This window comes from Nymphaea colorata, chromosome 10, assembly GCF_008831285.2.
Source record: "Nymphaea colorata isolate Beijing-Zhang1983 chromosome 10, ASM883128v2, whole genome shotgun sequence".
NCBI classification, from domain to species: domain Eukaryota; kingdom Viridiplantae; phylum Streptophyta; class Magnoliopsida; order Nymphaeales; family Nymphaeaceae; genus Nymphaea; species Nymphaea colorata.
The window spans coordinates 9336635-9356895 of NC_045147.1; the positions used below are offsets into that span (position 1 = coordinate 9336635).

Here is a 20261-nt window from a genome sequence, read left to right on the forward strand (position 1 = left end):
TGGTTCAGTTCCGACCCGATGACAAGCCCAGGACACACCACGACTGCAAGAAACGAAGCCATTCTAACCTTCCTCCTTCCCTCTCAGAGGTCGTCTCTAGCGGATAAATCATCGTGGATTCGTCTGCAACTGGTTGCTACTTGCTACAGCATCTCCAAGTAAGTCTCCTCCTCCTCCTTCTTCTTCGTCTTCTCTTGATTTCTTATGTTAGGCTTCTCGTTTCCACGTTCTTGTCCTACCCGATTCCCTTCTCTCATCTTGTTGCTTTTACTCCCCCAGCCCCCCTCTGCACGTTTTTTGAATCTGAATATATGATGGGTTTCTCCGAAAAAGGTTTTGGAAGAAAATGCATTCGTTTGCTGTGGTTTCCGACATCTTTTTCTTTTTTCAATGATTCGTCCAATTGAAAGAATCATTTTCGTGCAAATGAAGCTTTTGGTCTCGATGGCTTTACCTGAATTCAGGAACCTTATGTCGGCTCGCCCATTGATTGGTGAGGATCTGATTTGTTTTTTCTGTTCCAACTTCTCCCCAGAAACAGATATCCTGCTCACTTTCTTGGCTCGATTTGGTTTTAGGGCGGCAAGCTGCCAACTCTAGTGTTGGACTTCGATCGTTTAGTTCCATTAGAGGTGATGCCGGTTGTATGCAGTGACAAATATTTATTGTAAAACGGTTGTTGTATGTGATGAACAACGAGTGGGAACCTTTCTCCGTTTGCCTGTTGCTCGCGATGGTAATGAGGAATTTTGGTTCTTCTATTCATTTGTCCTCTGATTACATGATACTTTGTGGTTGACACTTCAATCACAGCGTAGAGTCTCTCCGTACTAATTTTAACAATGTGATGTGCTGGCTTAACACTGTCTTTGGCCTTTGCTTTCTGCTTCCCTACCTCTCCTAAGGGACATACTTCTAGGTGGGATATTGCGTTACGGTCTGTCAGTCATGGGAGGGCCTGAGATATAGTTCATCTGAATACCAATTTCACTTTTAAGGGCTGGGCAGTTTATGAACTTTTGCATAGATGAGGGGCTATTGGTGCGCAATCAAGAAGTTGTATTTCTCTATAAAAGAGAGTTTTTACTGTACAATTGCAAGTGCAATTGTAACTAGCGCTAGCATTTGCTTAGATGGCCTGTCTGGACAACTAAACCTGTGCATGTGGAAGTGTTAGAAAGAAATGAAGATCTAAAACCTGAGTTCCTTTGCGTGAATGATGACAGCAACTGCAGCCTGGAAGGCTAGTTGGTCAGACATACTTGAATGAAGTGCACAAAATGATTTTTTTTTTCGATTCACATAGTAGAGCATTTTTTATAACAGCAGTATAGTATCAAGTCCTTATTTTTAAAATTCTTGCCTAACGTGGACAAAAGAAAGGCTGAGAGATGATTCTATGACAAAAAAGAAAAATTGTTGGTCTCTAGAGAGGATGACCATTTGAACGATGCATTGATGTGGTCTTGCCATTCTTTTGGGAAGCTTCCTTGCCTGTTTGGAAGTAAGTGTTGCTTTTGTAAGGTGTTTTTGTATGCTTTGTTACCTTTCAGCTAAGTTCTTTTGTTGCATTTGTTGTTTTTTCCCATTCCATATTGTTGGCTTATTTTACTTCTGTCTTCTTTGACCTGTTGATATAATTTCTGTTTAGCCATGCCATATTTAGCAGCTTGCTTGTCCTTTATGTGACTTGCATTAATTAGTTTTCTCCTGCAGATTTCATTAGTTTGATGAGAAAATCACTGAAAAGCAGGGATGAATGGTGCATTTGACAGCCAGATATTAGCTGAAAAGCTTTCTAAGCTCAACAATACACAACAGAGCATCGAAAGTATCCTTTGTCCAGATTGCCACATGTTTAGTCCCTACTGACTGTGTGCCTGTGCCTTTTTAATTGGATCTTTTGGTGTGAATTACATTATGTACTGTTGAAACAATTTTGTCCACTAATCTTTGAATTTTCTAAGTGGCTATTCTTGATGTCATATAGTCGCTATTTCTCTTTAAGATGCAATTGTTATAACTTTTGATATATGTTGTGAAACCTTTTTAGATTTTTTGAAAAAGTTGGGACTCTTACTTGTTGCCTTGACATTCATATAGCACTCTCTCATTGGTGTATTTTTCATCGAAAGAAAGCTAAATTGGTGGTTGAAACATGGGAGAAACAATTTAATAGCTCAGAGAAGGAGCAAAGGATTTCTTTTCTGTATCTTGCAAATGACATATTGCAAAACAGCAGGCGGAAAGGATTTGAATTTGTTGGCGAGTTTTGGAAGGTTCTTCCTGCAGCTCTCAAAGCTGTTCTTGAGAATGGTGATGATCGTGGAAAGAACATTGTTACCAGATTGGTCTCTCTCTCTCTTTCTCTCTATCACACACACTCACACAGACACACACACACACACACACACACACACACACACACACACACACACACACACATGCGAAGGCTTCCTTTCAGGCCTATGCTCATATTTAGTCGTTGAGTTGGCCTGCCTATTGCTAGTAGTACTTCTCTTAATTTTCTCATTAGAATAATGCATGAGTAGTTCATTTCATATTAGATTTAGATTGGATCCATGTGGATCCATATTATTTGATGTGTTTCTTTATTTGTTTTATTTATTAGGTTGAGTTTGGCGTCTTGTTAGTTTTGGATCCATGATCCATTTATTTAGCAAAGCTCTATTTAAAGGAAACTTGTAGATCATTTGGGTTGAGAGTTAAAGATTATGAGACCCTAGTCTCTTCTTTTGTGTTTAAAAGGAAAAAAATGATGCAAGAGCAGTTCTTCATATTAGATTTAGATTGGATCCATGTGGATCCATATTATTGTTGTGGTTCTTTATTTGTTTTATTTATTAGGTTGAGTTTGGATTTCATTGTTAGTTTTGAATCCATGATCCATTTAGTTAGGAAAGCTCCATTTGAATGAAACATGTAAATCATCTGGGTTTAGAGTTGAAGATTGATTGGACCCTAATCATTTCTTTTGTATTATTTTCTTCCTTTATTTTTGTGGTTTCCTTATGTTCCTTTTAATTTGGTTTCTTCTTCGTCATTTGATTTGTAGTTTGCCATGGAGATTAGAGCTAAGTCTCTAATCACTTTGTTAAATTGGTACCATAGCCCAAGGTATTCCTTCTTTCTTTGTGATGGCATGGGAAGCAAAGGATGATCCTGTTGTTGGCAATTAAATGAGTAAAGGTGGATTTTATCAATGGATGATGGAAATGAATGAACTCATGGAAGCCATGATCAAAGTGGCTGCTGCTGCTTCTGGAAGGCTAGAGTTTGAATGTGATAACTAGGAGCAAGCTTGTAGAAGACTTATGCACAACAAACAGGTTAGAGGCAACTCCCAACTTGCACAGCCTATTTTTCTGATCACCTCCAGTCAATTCAGTGCATCCAATGTTGTTGAAGACGACTGTATTAGCAAGGATACTGGGGAAGATGGTTTGGGGTCATTGCAGACTCTGACTGATGCTTCTGAAATTTATCCTGCTCCAACACTGCCGCAGGAAGACCTTGTCACTAGCAGGGAGGTCAACAATTTCCCAGTCATGTAATTAATTTATATGTTCTCAAGGGCCCTTTGAAAACCCTCTCACTTTAGCCACCTATTCCACCACTAATCCGGTTGTCAACACTCTACCAGCCGCTCGTGCAGCCACCAGACAACATGAGCAGCCCCGTCGGAACCACCACCCTGCCGCTGACTGGCCACTGGTGTCGCAAGGGCTGACTTCCTCTCCATCAATTCTTCCTATTGGCAGGTTTCACTGCACCCCATTCATCTTACCCACCACCACCATCTTTACTTCTGCCACCATCTTGGTCACCGAAACACCACCAGCACTAATCGACGACCACGCCGCTTCTGCCAACGTCATTACCATTATCCACCCCTACGTCAAAGAACCAGCAGGGCTCACCTTGTCGCACGTTCAGTGGGCAGAACATGCGACCCACACTGCTGGTCATATGGGCTCGCCGTCATGGGGCCAGTGTTGCCAGCCGAAAAACGGTGGCTACGGCTGGCCGTCAGCATCTACCAGGCTGGTGTCGGGCTAGACGACATAGGCAGGCACCGGCCGCTCTTCACTCTCTTGCCCTAATGCATGAGAGGCGTTGGGTGGGCAGGAGCTCGTTGCCATCCTGTCCTAGCATTGGACCCGACTCCCGTTTTGGAACCTGGAATCATCCAACTAGAGGGATCAAGGAAAAAAGAAAACAACAACAAAAAGAAAAGGGGAGAAGAAAAAGCCAATAGAAAGAAGAAGAGAAGAAAGAAGGAAAAAAAGGGGGCCAACTGGTTTCACAAGCCGTTTTTTACTTTTTTTAAAGCTGATCTAGACTGGGAGGACTGGGTTTCCATTATTATTGGCATAGTCGAGGGTGAATTTTCTTCAACTTTGGGACAATGATGCAGGAGCAGTTCATTTCATATTAGATTTAGATTGGATCCATGTGGATCCATATTATTTGATGTGGTGCTTTATTTGTTTTATTTATTAGTTTAAGTTTGGATTTCATTTTGTTAGTTTTGGATCCATGATCTGTTTAGTTAGGAAAGCTCTATTTAAAGAAAGAGTGTAGATCATTTGGGTTGAGAGTAGAAGATTAGTGAGGCCCTAATCTCTTCTTTTGTGCTATTTTCTTCCTTTATTTCTGTGCTTTCCTTATGTTCCTCCCAATGTGCTGTCTTGTTCGTCATTTAATTCATAGTTTTCCACGGGGATTGTAGCTACCCCTGTAATTACTGCGTCAGAAATTGAATGAAGATACTGTTATCAATTTTTCCTGCAAATAGGTGAACGTATGTAATGTAGTGTATTGTATGATACAATACATAGTGTATTGCAATTACATTAGGTAATGTAACTATGAAGGAAAACAATAAGATACACCCTGAAACTAGTTTTAGGGTCTAGCTATATTGTATCTAGTGGCGTAACTTACATAACTTATAATATGTGCCCAGCATATTGTACATTATGGTATGATACTCTATGTAACTCATCTTACACCTTGAAAACATAAAAAGCATAAAAAAGATTTTTTTTTTTATTTAAAGCTACATAAATTTCTTAAGATTGAATATGATGTTTGACATAAAAGACACCCTTACACGTCTAAAGTAAAACACTAAAATCAGGGGCTGATTTCATGCAATAAAAATAGAGTTTTCTCTTATCTATGTTTATTCTCAAAAATAAAAAATAAAATTCAAAGCTGGTGGCCCTAGGTTGCTTAAAGAGTCGAAGGACCAAGTCATGGGTAATGAAAACCGTTTTTGTGGATACACATTTAAGTATTGGGAGTGTAATTTAAGTGGTCAACTTTTTTTGTTTCTAATGACTGCATGCATGTTGTAGGTAACATATATTTGTTGTCTTTTTATGCATAGCCACAAATATCGTGATATTTTCAAAAGTATCGTGATATTAATGAAAAAAAAGAATGAAAACGATAACAATATGAAAAATATCTCGATGTATTGAAAGAAACGTTAAAAATGAATTTATCGTGTTTTTTTCATTTATTTTTTATTTTATTTTCTGTTTTTTTTTTCAACTTTTGTTTCATTGTTTTATTTCCTCTTGTTTTATGTATTTAACATGACCTCCTTAATTCAATATAAAACTTATTAGTTTTTCATTCTTGTATTTTTTTACCTAATATTTTGATTTTTTATTTTTTTAAAAGCTTCGAGATTTTTTTTTAAAAAAAAAACAACTTTGCCGATAAAAGTCCAAAAACGATATTTGTGGCTATGTTTTAATGTTTAATACAATTCATATTTTTTCATGGAGAGTTTATTTTATTTTATTTTATTTTATTTTTTAAATTCTTTTGTGCATTTTTGATAATAAAAAATTGAAAATTCTGTGACTTTTGTTAAATACTTTTAGAAGTTGATTAGAGGTTTTCTGAAATTTTAGAAAGTTGGAAGGGTCCACTTTATTGTTTTCTTATTTCTAGTGGACTAATTTTGTAAAGTTCTTAATACCCTAATCTCTTTTAATATGAGATAGGGTTACGTGAATGATAATGAGAATGTTTCCTTTCTCTCTCTCTCTCTCTTGTCCCTTTCTGCCTCCCATAGTGGACATGGTATCAGAGCGACGACCCTAGGGATTTAGGGTTCCACGCTCCTTCCCTCCCTTCCTCCTTTCTCATCTTTCCCGTCAGCTGGGGTTTCACGTTTGAAATCACTGCTGATTACAAAAGGAGCAATCAAACTGGTTGGTGAAAAGGGGCTAATCACGTTTAACATGTAGAGACGTGATTAGCACCCTCATGTTGCTGATTGAAGATGTTGAGTTGCAGAAAAAAAAAAAAAAAAATCTGATGTCGTTGTGAGTCTTGCTGTCGTGGAAGAAGGTCAGGCCATCGATAAGGGTATGTTGATCAAATCTGATGTCATTGTGTGTGTTGCTGCCGTGGAAGAAGGTCAGGCCATCGACAAGGGTGTGCTGATCTGCTTGGTTGGGTGTGGCCTCGTGGATCTTCACATCAGCACAACCTGCCCAGTCTGCATCTGAATACCCCTCGATCTCTACAGTCTCTTGTTTCATGTACAAGAGTCCCTTGCCAGGATTTCTCTTCAAGTAACATAATACTCTGTCCACAGCCTTCAGATGTGCATCAGTAGGAGCATGCATGAATTGACTCAATACATTCACCGCAAAAGTGATATCTGGTCTCGTGAGGGTAAGATAAATCAACTTCCCAACCAGACGTTGATATCTTCCCTTAGCTTCTTCACTGAGCAGCTCTCCATCTCTAAGGCTCAACTTGTGTCCAGTGTCAAGTGGGGTAGAAGCAGGTCTACACCCCAATTTACTAGTCTCTTCCAACAGATCTAATGTGTATTTCCTTTGGTTTAACACAAGGCGGGTACTAGATCTAGCAATCTCAATACCAAGAAAATACCTCAGCTTGCCAAGATCCTTGAGATCAAATTCCGTAGCCAGTAACCCTTTCAACTTGATGATCTCCTCCTCATCATTAGCTGTGACAATTATGTCATCCACATAGACAAGTAAAAGAGTGACCCTGCCCTCCTTTTTCTTCACAAACAGAGTGTGGTCTCCATTCCATTGATTGTACCTATGATGTTGCATCACTCGTCTCAGTCGTTCGAACCATGCTCTGGGCGACTGCTTGAGACCATATAAGGCCTTTTTCAGCTTACAACATTTCTCTGGTTCTTCATATCCTGGAGGCATGCACATATACACTTCTTCTTCGAGATCACCATTGAGGAAGACATTCTTAACGTCAAATTGGTACATCTTCCACTCCTTCATCACAGCTAGGGACATAACAACTCTAACTGCCTTCATTTTTGCAACAGGAGCAAAGGTCTCCAAGTAATCAATCCCATATTTTTGGCTAAACCCCTTGGCCACAAGACGAGCTTTGTATCTTTCAACACTTCCATCTGGTTTGTACTTGATAGTATACACTCACTTGGATCCAACCAAGTGAGCCGCCTCAGGAATCTTCACAACTTCCCATGTCATGTTTCTTCTCAAGGCTTCCATTTCTTCTTTCATAGCATCAGTCCACTTGGAATCACTTTGAGCTTCAGCAACAGACCTGAGAATCACAACCAAAGAAAAAGAAGATACAAAACACTTGTAATCCTTGCCAAGTCTGGAATAAGATACAAAATTACTAATCGGGTGTTGAGTACATGTCCTGACACCCTTTCTCAGGGCAATGGGAAGATCTTCATTTTTCTTTTCAACCTCAACTTGAGTCTTCGAGGTAGGACTTGGTTCATCCAGAGAAGGAATGACATTGGGATTGGAAGTAGATTTCGCACCACAAGTCGCCTCCTCTGTCCGAGCACCTCTTCTGGAGTAGACCTGTCCAAACAACCGCTGGCCTTCTTTCTCAGTTCCAGGGTCACACCCTTTCTCCCTCTCATGCTCATAATCAACTGTAAGAGGTTCAGCTTTCCTGTAGTTCAAAAAATCTATAAATTGAATCTCCTGACCCTGAGAATACTCTTCCCTAACCACAGACTTCTCCCCCTGAAGAGGATTCTCACCAAAGTAAGAGGCATGTTCCAAGAATGTAACATCCCGTGTAACATAAACTCGACCAATGGTGGGATCAAAACATCTGTATCCTTTCTGAGTAGGGGAATACCCAACAAACACACCTTTGATAGACCGGGGGATCAAGTTTCTTAACATTAGGGCTGTGATTATGAATAAAACACACACAGCTAAAAACACGAGGCAGAAGAAACGATTGACGACTTCCAGGCAGTAACGAATGGGGAGTCCGACCATTCAACACACGACTGGGCATGCGGTTGATGAGATGCACACTAGTAAGAACTGCATCACCCCAATAGTGTTTGGGAAGATTTCTCTGCAAAAGAAGGGCCCTGGTGACATTAAGGAATTGGCGATTTTTTCTTTCAGCCACCCCATTTTGTGGGGGAGTATAACTACAGGACGTCTCATGTACAATCCCTCTTTTTTGAAGAAAATCCTCAACAGACTGACACATACTCACGGGCATTATCGGACCGGAAGGTTTTAATAGTTCCACCATATTGAGTATGCACAAGGAGAATGAAGGTTTCTATGACATGAGGAACCTCATTGCGATCTTTTAACTAGTACACAAAGGTGGTCCGAGAGAAATCATCAATAAAGGTTATAAAATATTGAAAACCTTGACGGGTAGGAATTTCCGAAGGCCCCCACACATCCGAGTGAACCAAGGAAAAAGCTTCATTAACACAACTAGTTGAAATGGAGTACGAAGCCCTCACATGTTTGGCAAACTGACAAGCATCACAGGAAATCAAAGACAAATTCAGAGAGGAACACAAATCTGGAAACAACTGTTTCAAAATCCCAAAAGGTAAATGCCCAAGGCGTTCATGCCAGTACAAGAAGGACTGAAGACAATCTTCTCTTCGCTTTTTTGTCTTGCTGATCGCTGTCATCAGAGCCGTGGCCACGCGTATGGGAAGACGATATAGGCCATCAGACGCCAAACCAATCCCAATCCTCTTCCCTGTCACCAAGTCCTGCAAAACACAACGATTGGCAGAAAAAATGAGTTCACAATTCAGCTCTTTAGTAAGTTTACTAACTGACAAAAGATTTAAGGGAAACTGGGGCACATGTAATGCTCCCCGCACATGAAGTTTGTCCAACAAGGACAGAATCCCTTCGCCTGCCACAGAAGTAGAGGAACCATCTGCGAGAGATACTCGTTCCTTTCCTGAAGATAACTTATACTCATGAAACAACTTAGGGTTACCTGTCATGTGGTGAGTAGCACAACTATCCACAATCCATTCCCCCACAGAAGAGTTACCTGTATCACCAACAACTGCAAGTGCATGATTAGCCTTTGTCTCATCAGATGTCTCGACTTGGTTGACATCGATCCGACCCAAGTAAGCCCTCAGTTCACGAAGCTGGTCAGCATAAATGGAGACCTTTTCTCCACTAGATTTAGGCACCTCAGACACAAGCGTCTTCCCAATAGAAGACCTCCCTTTGTTCCCCTTCTTTTCTGGATGAAGATCCCAACAATAATCCACGGTATGACCAGTCTTCTTGCAGTGAGTGCATCTGCGAAGAGATCTAATATTGCCTCCAGGACCACAACTCACAAGAGCGGATCTCTCAGGACAGGGCATGAGATCCCTCTTGCCCTCAGTAGTAACCAGCCTCCTCTGTTCTTCAGCTTCAATACAGGAGTACACATCTTCCATACTGGGCACCTCTCCAGAATTCAGAATTTGGCTTCTAACACCTTCAAACTCATCATTCAAACCGGCCAAAAAAAGAAACACCCTGTTTTCCCATTCCTTAGCAACATAAAGTGCCTGATCCTGGGGACAATGCCAAGGGATATCAGAATGATAGTCAAGCTCGTCCCACTTGGCTTTCAAAGCTCCATAGTAATCTGCGACAGAAGAGTTCCCTTGTCGAAGTCCATAGACAGTCTTCATTACGTGGTAAGTTCGAATAGCAGTTTTCTTCTGGCCATACATTTGCTCTAAAATCACCCACATGTCTCTTGCAGTCTTCTTCCGAGTGTCCAGAGTTGACAATCCAAGTTTTCACTTGATTATCCTCAAGAAACCAAGTGTCCAAGTTGACAATCCAAGTTTTCACTTGATTATCCTCAAGAAACCAAGTGTCCCACACACCACTTGTCCTTGCCGGTTCATGGTTCCTTCCATTGATATAGGCAATCCGACCACGGCCAGCAATCCCCATAGTCATAGCGGCCGACCACGTGAAATAGTTCTCCTTTGTGAGACGAAGAGTAATGACCTGAACGGGAACATTCTCAGATCTATAAGCCCTGATTTCAGTTTGATTGGTGTTGACGGTCGACGAGGAAGAAGCTGCCATAATCTCAGACCAGGCCGACAAAGGGCACGAGCGACGGTAAAACAAGAGAAGCACCATCGACAACGAAGGGACGGGAGCAGTGTGGACCCAAAGGGCGATGGTGCAGAGGACGACGGCAAGGAGCAGGGCGCAACGTCAGGAAGCAGGTCACACGGGCCGAGTTTCTCGAGCCCACGCGGCGGCAAGGGCGACGGCGCGACAGCAAGGGCGGTGACAACAGCGTCGTCGGACGACGCAGCAGAAAGGTAACGATGTCGGACACGGCGGCGGCGGCAGTGACGGCAGTGGCGGTCGAAACGACGACAGTGACAGCAGCGGCGGCGGGTGAAGAAAACTCCACGATCACCAAAAAAGTCCCAATCTTGTGGGCTCTGATACCATGTAGAAACACGAGCATAGAGAAAGAGAATACGAGGAACACGATGTAACGTAGAAAAACCCTCAACAAGAAGAAAAAAACCACGGATGAGGAGGAGCTGGTTGCCCACTAGCCGCCAGACTCTCTCTCTCTTAAGATGTCATTACACATAAGGATTAGGGTTACACGACTTAAGTAATGCCCAACAAGGGCTACAAGATGGATCGGGTATGGATCCGGACCCGGTCCCGAGACCCGTCTAACATACTTCAACACCCCCAATTTCACTTGAGTCTTTGCCTTCTTCTGTCTTGTGATCGTTTTCGTGATCCTCCACTTGTCTACACTCGTTGTCAAAGTCCCTCTCCCAACTGTCCACCAACATCTTCTCATGAGTCATGAGGTAAGTTCCACTGATAAGACTGACTCAGGTAGAAATGATGACTTCTATGCAGATGATCGACCAATCGCCATTCGCAAGGGCCGACGACAGTGCACCATGCATCCAATCTCTAACTCTGTTTCTATGAATCATTTGAGTACAAGTTTGGTGCAGTTTGATCGAGCTATGTCTAGTCACACTATCCCATCGTCTCACCACCAAACCTTGTTAGATTCTCGGTGGAAACAAGCTATGCAGGACGAAATGGATGTTCTTCTCTCTCTGGAGACTTGGGACTTGGTGGATCCCCCACTAGATTGTGATGTTGTTGGCTTCAAATAGGTATTCACTATCAAATATCATTCTGATAGTTCCATTGAGCGATTCAAAGCACGCCTTGTTGCAAAAGGCAATACACAGACTTATGGTGTTGACTTCTTTGAGACGTTTTCACCAGTGGCAAGGTTAGGTACTATTCGCCTAATTATCTCTCTCGCAGTTTAGTAGGATTGGCCTCTTTTCCAGCTTGATGTGAAAAATGCATTCCTATATGGTGATCTCTCTGAAACGGTTTATATGCAACAACCACCTGGTTTTGAACGTCAGGGGGAGTGTTCCAAGGTATGCAAACTCAAAAAGGCTATCTATGGACTTAAACAAAGTCCCCGTGCATGGTTTCACAAGCTAAGTGAGATTCTATCTAAGTGTGGTTTTCAAAGATCCCAACTTGATCATTCATTGTTTATCAAGCGCAGCGCAATGGTATAGTGATATTGATTGTATATGTTGATGACATTGTTATCACAGGGGAAAGTAATCAAGAGATAGCTAAGACAAAGGAGTTTCTACAGAAACACTTTGTCACAAAAGACCTTGGTCAACTCCGTTATTTTTTTGGTATTGAAGTTGCTCATAGTAGTAAAGGGGTTGTGATGTCTCAGAGGAAATATGTTCTTGATCTTCTGCAGGAAACAAGATTATTGGGGGCCAAACCTGCCACACTTCCTATGAATCCTCGGATTCATATTCATGATGATGAATCAGAGACTTTTGACTCTAGATCTTACAGATCTCTGATCGGGAAACTTTTATATTTGACCATCACTCGTCCATACATTAGCTTTGCTGTGAATAAGCTAAGTCAATTCATGGAAAAATCTCGAAAAGTTCATTGAGAGGCTGCCTTAATGGTGGTAAAATACTTGAAATCAGCCCCTGGAAAGGGGTTATGGTTCAAAAAAGGAGAAAGTGTGGACATAGTAGCATATAGTGATGTTGATTATGCAGGGTCAGTAGATGACATGAGATCTACTATAGGTTTTTGCGTCTTTATTGGAGGGAATCTTATTTCTTGGAGAAGCAAGAAACAAAATGTGGTTGCTAGATCTAGTGCTGAGTTTGAGTATAGAGCTATGGCCCAAACTGCGGCCGAAATGTCTTGCGTCAAATCGGTGCTTCTAGAATTGGGGATTTCAGTGAACCTCCCAATGGAGATGTATTGTGATAACAAAGCAACAACCTATATTGCAAATAACCCTGTTTTTCATGAGAGGACAAAACACATTGAAGTGGATTGTCATTATGTTCGGGACTTGGTACAAGAAGGAGTCATTAACACTATTCATGTCTCTTCTGAAGATCAAGCAGCTGACATGTTTACTAAGGCGCTTCCCATCGGCGATTTCTTGGGAGGATGTAACAAGCCGAGCATGATTGATATCTATGCTCCATCTTGAGGGGGAGTGTTAAATACTTTTAAAAGTTGATTAGAGGTTTTCTGAAATTTTAGAAAGTTGGAAGGGTCCACTTTATTGTTTTCTTATTTCTAGTGGATTAATTTTGTAAAGTTCTTAATACCCTAATCTCTTTTAATATGAGATAGGGTTACGTGAATGATAATGAGAATGTTTCCTTTCTCGCTCTCTCTCTCGTCCCTTTCTACCTCCCATAGTGAACAACTTTTACATTACATTATGTACCTTTGGACCCAACGGATATGGGTTGTGTTACACATGTTACAACATTGTTTCATTGTTGTGGTTAGGGCGTTTCGGCCCTTTAATTTGCTTTATTTTGGATGTTAGGATTATTTTATTTTACAGTTTAACGCTTACAATTGTTGGGCATTATGGTCATTAAGTTATTTATGTCTATAAACCCTAAAAGACTCTCAAGATTTTTTTTTTTTGGATTGGCTTCAAAGTTATAATGGGAATTCTAGGAATAATCCTCGAGTCTTTGACTAATATTTTGGCCTTAATCACTATTTTGTTCTTAGCTTTAATCTAGGTAAATAAGTTACTGTTTGTGAAGCAGATGTCTTTGTAAGGAAAAAGAACTTTATCTGAGATTAAGCATTTTTTCAGTTATTTGATTGTCTTCCAAATGCATAGTTATATCCAAACTTTCCTAATAGTCTCAGGTTAAATGAAGGAGGTCGATGGAATGTGAATTCATGGTCCAGTGCTACTGTAATAGGTGGTGGTCCTGGATAGGAGAGCTTGTTGTGACTAGCATATGCTTTTCACGAGATTGCTCTCACTTTCATAGTTGCTAGGGACATTATGTCTAGGGACATTATGTTAGCATTGGTGCATACTGCATGGCAAATTGAGCTACATAAAGGAGGTAGTATTAGGCTATGTTAAAGTTGACCCATACTAGGGAGGAATAGGTGGTAATCTCTAGAAGACAAGTCAGCATTGCAGAAACAATGAGCGGGGTTACGCATACTGCAGCTTATCGCCCACCTTGGAATAAACCAGTTCAGTTCGAGTATACCCTCCTTCAAAACCTCATTCAGGACAGGTGGAACCAGGTGTTGGATGTATGGTCGAGAAATCCCCCCTTTGTTTCCGCTGCCTCCTTACACATTAGAATAGAACAGATGGGATTGGAAGGAGGGTGAGGAATGAAGTCACTTGAGGGTGAGGAACAAACACAGTGGTTTGACTGCAGGCAACCCATCTGCCTGCTCCAGTGCAAAACAGAACTAGCGAATTACGGGTTATGGGATGGGGCGAATCAGCATTTCTTTCATAACCTTCTCTAAATTGATCCACTAGTAGGTAGTGGGAGAAGAGATCTATGTTGGTGGCTATGTCACATAGGTGCGGTGCAGGTGCCGGTGTCCGTGTTGGAGTGGCACATTCCAAAAAATTTAGGTACGGTGGTGCAGCGAAGGTAATTTATTATTGTTATTATTACTATAATATATATATATATATATATATATATATATATATATATATATATATATATATATATATATATATATAGACACACACACACACGCACACACACACACCCACCCATAACGAAATTGTCTACAAACAAAAAAATTACAAATGTACACTATTTAAATTTGGTGCTAAGTAAAATACTAAAATCTAAATCAGTAAATGGTAAATGAGTAAATGTTTACAATACAATTCAAATTTCAAACATTCGGTGCTAACAGTCATTGCAGCAAAACAGATCAAATTATGGACACTACAAAAAACAGCAAAACCAAACAGAAATTAGTCATGAAAACATGCTATGCAAGTAAACATTAAACAGCAGTACAACCATCATTGCATTAAAACAAAAAACTGATCTAGGTGAAAGACATTAACACTTTCACAGTCAAACTCAAGCATGTATAGTGTAAACCATGAAAACAATGATCAAACAATTCCACATTTCAGAAAATAATTATTAAATCCTGAACATCACAAAAAAAAACTGAAAAACAGTAAAACACACTGCAAATATGAGCAAATGCCAACGAGTTGGGTGCATTTTAACTTGAATGTAAGTGTTGGGTGCATGAAAGTAGAAATGAAATTTATTTTTAAAATTTTAAAGTGAATAAAATTATGGTCTTTTAGAATATAGACAGTCTGTCCGTACTTTTTAAAGGACAGGCATTCTAAGAGCAGTTAATTTTTAAAATTTTAAATTGAATAAAATAAAGTTTTTTTTTTTTTTTTTTTTTTTTAAATGTAAGCAGTCTGGTCTAATGACACCAGACTGGTCGTTCCTTTGCTGCCTTTCTTTTTAAAGAGAAAAGTTGGAATCTTGAAAAAGAAAGAAAGAAAAAGGAAATAAAATAAAGTTTTTCTTTTAAATGTACATAGTCTAGTCGTCTTTTTAACGGCCAGCAGATTGGTTGTCCTTTAAAAAGGATGACTGCTGCACCTTTGACTGTCTGCTTTTTTAAAAAAGATGGGCAAAACTGAAAGTTTGAAAAAGAACGAAAAAGGATGGAAAAATTGGAGGGAAATGAAAAAAGGCGAGGAAAAAGGAGAAGGGTGAGAAAAAATAGAAAAAAAGGAAAAAATCAGGTGCAGCTTGGGTGCGTGTCGGAGCTGCACCCGTGTCCGCACCTGTACCTGTGTCGACACGGGTGCTGGGTGCATTTTAAAGCACCCGTGTGACTTAGGTTGGTGGGATGGATGGACTGTTATTGAATTCGGTGGGCATTTCTGTCAATCGGTGCAAGACCTTACTTCTTAATCAGTGGTTATGACTTTCAGAGATTGACTTGATCGAACGGCCAACCACGTACAATTTCATAAGTATGTCATATTGGAATCAAAAGACATACAAGGGATACAACAGTAGAAGGTTGAAAACCAGGAAGTAACCATCCTCAGAGTTGGTCGTTCTTTTTTCCCTTTTTGGGTCGGGGCGGGTGGGGGCGGGGGTGTTGTTGGTGGGAGTTGTCTTTTGCAGGGATAAACACTTCTGAGGTTTTACTGTATGGTTGGTAGAGTTTATAGATAGAGGAAGAATAAAAAATCCTTTTCATTTTGCACTCAGGATCCAGGGTAAGTGAAAAGCTGCAGAGATGGTCTGCCTATTTTTGGGGAAGAAAATTCTTTCCTAGGAAAGAAGATGGATAATTGTTGAAACAAATTATTAACTAGAGATTAAGGTGGAGGATGTATTAGTTTATTGACATATCCCTAAGATGTGAAAAAACCATCCCAAGGTTGATGCATGTGGCACAAAGGAGTTTGCAATAGGAATTTTCAAACACTGAGCTTATCTGAAGAATGAAGATCATTGTGTGGGAACAATTCATTTTGGTTGATTTCAGAAATTTGAGGATAAGGTGAAACAAGATATGTTAAGCTTGGGGTGCATGTTTTAATATAATAGATTACGTTTTAGGAGGCAGTTTCCTAAGCTGCTGCCCCTCCCTTTCTGCAGCCTTCTTATCTCCTTCTCTCAGTTTTCTGCAGGACTGTGATTATGGTGATAAAATCAAACTGATATCTCTAAATCTGTCATGGTATCAGAGGAGGGTTCATAGTTTTGTTAAAAGATATGCCAGGAAGATCTAGCTCCGTTCCATTCAGTAAAGAAAGTTTTGATTTTCCCTCTTTCATCATTCTATTCTTTTTCTTATTTTCTGTTTTAGTGTCCATTCCATTGTTTCCTTACAATTTCTGTACAAGGACCAAATATTTGTGGAGCATTCTTTTGTGTTAAGAGTCCAGATTCAAATCTTATTGACATCAGTCCGTCTGTTTCCAAAGCCTATTCTGCTGTGTTGAACAGTTTATCAAAGGGCATCTGTTTGCAACATTGTTTCTGTTTCAGTTATTCATCAAAATGTGTCTGTCCTTGGTATTAATGATTTGCCTATTCTCTTTCCTTTGTTGTTTCTTTCAGTTTTTTGTTCTACTGTTAGTTCTTTGTTCTACTTTCATTTTTACTGAAGCTATCCACATGCATGATTGATTGAAAATTTTGTTGGCAAAGTTACAACTGCTTCCTCGTTTAGTGCCCAAAAAAAACCAAAAAGAAAACGAAAGGGAGGTCTACAGATTCATTGCTACAGTTATTTATTGCTGGACTGTTATATTGCCTATTCAACACTAGACTTCTCATTTTTTAGTCTTCGTGTCCATCCTTGGTTATTTTTCTTTCTATTGGTTTCACTTGTTTTACAATCAATGGATTCATCTTCACATGCTATTTTGTCCCTCAATTTTCTGAGTGAACTTGTTTCAGAAAAACTTGCCTATATGAACTTTCTGACCTGGAAGAGGCAGATATTACCTTTATTAGAAGTCAAGATCTTTTTGGGCATCTGGATAGTTCTACTCAAGCCCCGCCACAATTCATCTTGCAGGAAGTTAAGGACGACAGGCGAATGGCTTCTACCTAACTGGTTCTGGGTCCATATTTCACAGCATGGATGAAGCGTAATTAGGATCTAGTTGCATATACTACCTCTACTCTTTCATAGGAGGTGTTTGATTTCTGTTCTCGATGATTGCACGACTGTGCAATTGTGGACCAAGCTTGCTTGGACATTCGTGCAGATATGTGAGGCATAGCTGTCTTTCACCTGGCTAGACATCATTTTTTTATTAAGGTGTCCCAATTTATGCATGCTCCGAGAATGGGGCATGTGGATGTTGTTAAATGAATCTTGAGGCATCTAACAGAACTATAGGAAATAGGCTAGATTATTATAGAGATCATGTTATCGTCAGAGGGTGTGAACTTGTCATTTATACAGATGCAGACTTGGTTATGGATCCTGACAAAAGAAGATCCATCTCAAGATATAACATTTTTATTGGAAAAAAATCATGTGTCTTGGAGCAGCCGAAAGTAAAAGGCTGTGGCAAGGTCAAATATAGAAGCAGAGTACAGTTCTATTGCAGCAAGGGTAGCTGAAGTCACATGCGTACAACATTTATTGGGAGGTGTACCATAAAATGACAGTAGATCCTTGCTGTTATGTGATAACCACAATGTTATTAATATTGCTTTCAATCCCTTCATAGCTGTACAAAGCATATTGAGATAGATCAACACTTCGTTAGACAAGAGATGGAGAATAAGAAAATTTTACTTCATCATTTAGACAGAATATCAAGTTTGCTGATTTATCTAACCAAGAATTGATAAGTAACCAGTTTTTGTGTGCTGAAGCACAAGTTGTGTATCATCCAAGACCATGCACAATTTGAGGTGGGGTGGGGTGTGGGAGACGTGTTTGGATTTAGATCTGGACCCAAAAACGTTAAGCTTGGGGCATATATTTCAATTGAACATGTGCTTAATTATTTCATTAATGGCCTTTTGTATGTTGCTCTTGTAATGGAGTCAAGTTTTGTCCAAAACATAAAACATCTTTTAATATAGTGTATTAGGGTTTAGGAGGCGGTTTTAATCTAAATCTGTTATTAGTTGTGCATGTATTAAAGTAGAAACTCTTTAGCATGTCATATAAGTTCAGTAATTGGTTTTGTAGGTTGACATATGGGAAGAAAGAAAAGTTTTTGGATCTCGTACTCGGAGTCTTAAAGAAGACATGCTAGGTTCTGAGCCTCCTCCACCTCTGGAGACCAGCAGGAAGAGTTCTAGGTCCGTTCGAATTGTAAGAAGAGATCCACATTCTGTCAAAGTTGTAAGTTCACCAAATTGTTCTTTGTGTGTTTTTGATTATCAAGATATATATGATATCTTGCAAACCATATCCATAAATGCAGAAATTAGCTGTAGGAAGCACACCTGAGAAGATAGTCTCAGCATTCCAGTCCATGCATAGTGAACACTCTCATGAAGATATGGCTTTGAACAAGTGTAAGCTTGTCATTAGTCGGGTCACAAGAATGGATAAAGATATTGGAATCAATTTTCCTCTTGGTATGTACATTTTCCTTTCAATATTTAGTGAGAAAGACTTGTTGTTTATTTGTTTTTATTGCTGAAAAATAATACAGAATATGTATTCCCACTGTTCCCTTGTGTCCATTTTGTGCTTCTAGGTCATTGTAACTTTCACTTAAACAAGTCTCTGCGTCGTGTTATGCCTTTTTTGTGTCCAAATCAGGTGCCTGGCTATAGTAAATCCTTATCTATGTAAAGAACCAGGCTGATTACCTTGTTTATTGTGCCCTAAGATCTGATCTCAAGAGCCTTTGGACATCCTTTTGTAATCTTTTACTGTTTATTTTAATTTCATTACACTCTTTCCTCTCTTGCTGCTCTCTAGCCCCCTTTTTTTTATTACTTTCCTTCAAGCACTTCTTAGAACCTTGCATGTTAAGCAAACACAAGGCTTGCAACAATAAGGACCTTTGTGCTGCATGCTTCTATGAATCATATGCCCATGACAATTGGTATCAAAGTTGAACTATTTTTTAGATGTTAGTACGGCCCTGAAGTGTTGTTGCTCTGATAGGCAGCTGGGGAGCAAATACACTTACCTGACAAGAAAGAATCTGTGACATTTGATAGCTGAGATGGAAGTGGTGGACGGTAGTGAAGTTGCACAAGGGGACAAGAAGCACAATACTCGAAAGAAGCTTCTTGACATGGGAATGTCTGGGTGATCGAGTTGTGAAGATTGAATGACAACTGATCCGCTTGGAGGAAGAGGTCATGTTGGTATCCTCCATAAATAACGAATCTGAATAACGTACTTACGAGTTCAATGAGAAATTCCAAGCTGCCATTGCTAATGCAGAAGAGGAGACTGATGGAGTCTTCCAAAGAGTGGATGGATCACTGTGTGCATGGATGCTCTTTGGTCATAGATATCAAGAACCCAAAAGAACATAATGGGTCAACATCTGAACCAACCCCAACTTACTAGCTTCAGTGTATATTAAAAATAAATATAAATTAATGATGAAAAATGCAAATTCTGTACCATTTTCTAGTGAAAATAGGTGCTTACACGCAAAAAGAATACAAGTCCTCTTTCTTGAATGCAAAAATGATGTTTTGTTCTCAAAATGGCAAAAGCTTTTCCACACACAACTCCTAAGAGTGTCTAGGTGTTAAGGTTTTTAACCCCAAAGCAAAAGAATAAGGTTTTGGGTCCCCTTAGAGTTTTCACCGATTGTCCCAACTTCTAAAGGGTGTCCAGCTTAGACGATGCAAAGCTGTTCATGAAACCCATTATGAAACACTTGAGAGTCGTGAAGAACATCATGTGCAATTGTGATGCCACTTCATGGACAAGTTCTAAATAGAAGTGTTTTGGCTTCTTGACTTTCACATGCTCTTCTCAACGAGTTTCTAGCCATAGATGGATGAGCAGACAACGAAGATAAATATATCATTGTAAATGTTGTAAAAGGCGTATCGT

At 39.8% G+C, this 20261-nt stretch overlaps 1 protein-coding gene across 3 annotated transcripts in view; it reads left to right on the plus strand.

The window, feature by feature from the left end:
* The window catches only part of LOC116262091 (uncharacterized), a 27351-nt gene continuing 7090 nt past the window's right edge, over positions 1 to 20261 (plus strand). For 2 of the 3 annotated variants that reach the window (XM_031641165.2, XM_031641167.2), the window contains exons 1-5: positions 1 to 158; positions 1717 to 1831; positions 2104 to 2351; positions 18417 to 18572; positions 18655 to 18811. In XM_031641165.2, the coding sequence (XP_031497025.1) occupies positions 1756 to 1831; positions 2104 to 2351; positions 18417 to 18572; positions 18655 to 18811 (637 nt within the window). In that variant the 5' untranslated portion in view covers positions 1 to 158; positions 1717 to 1755. The remainder of the gene's footprint in view (positions 159 to 1716; positions 1832 to 2103; positions 2352 to 18416; positions 18573 to 18654; positions 18812 to 20261) is intronic. The other variant, XM_031641166.2, reaches the window with a different exon arrangement.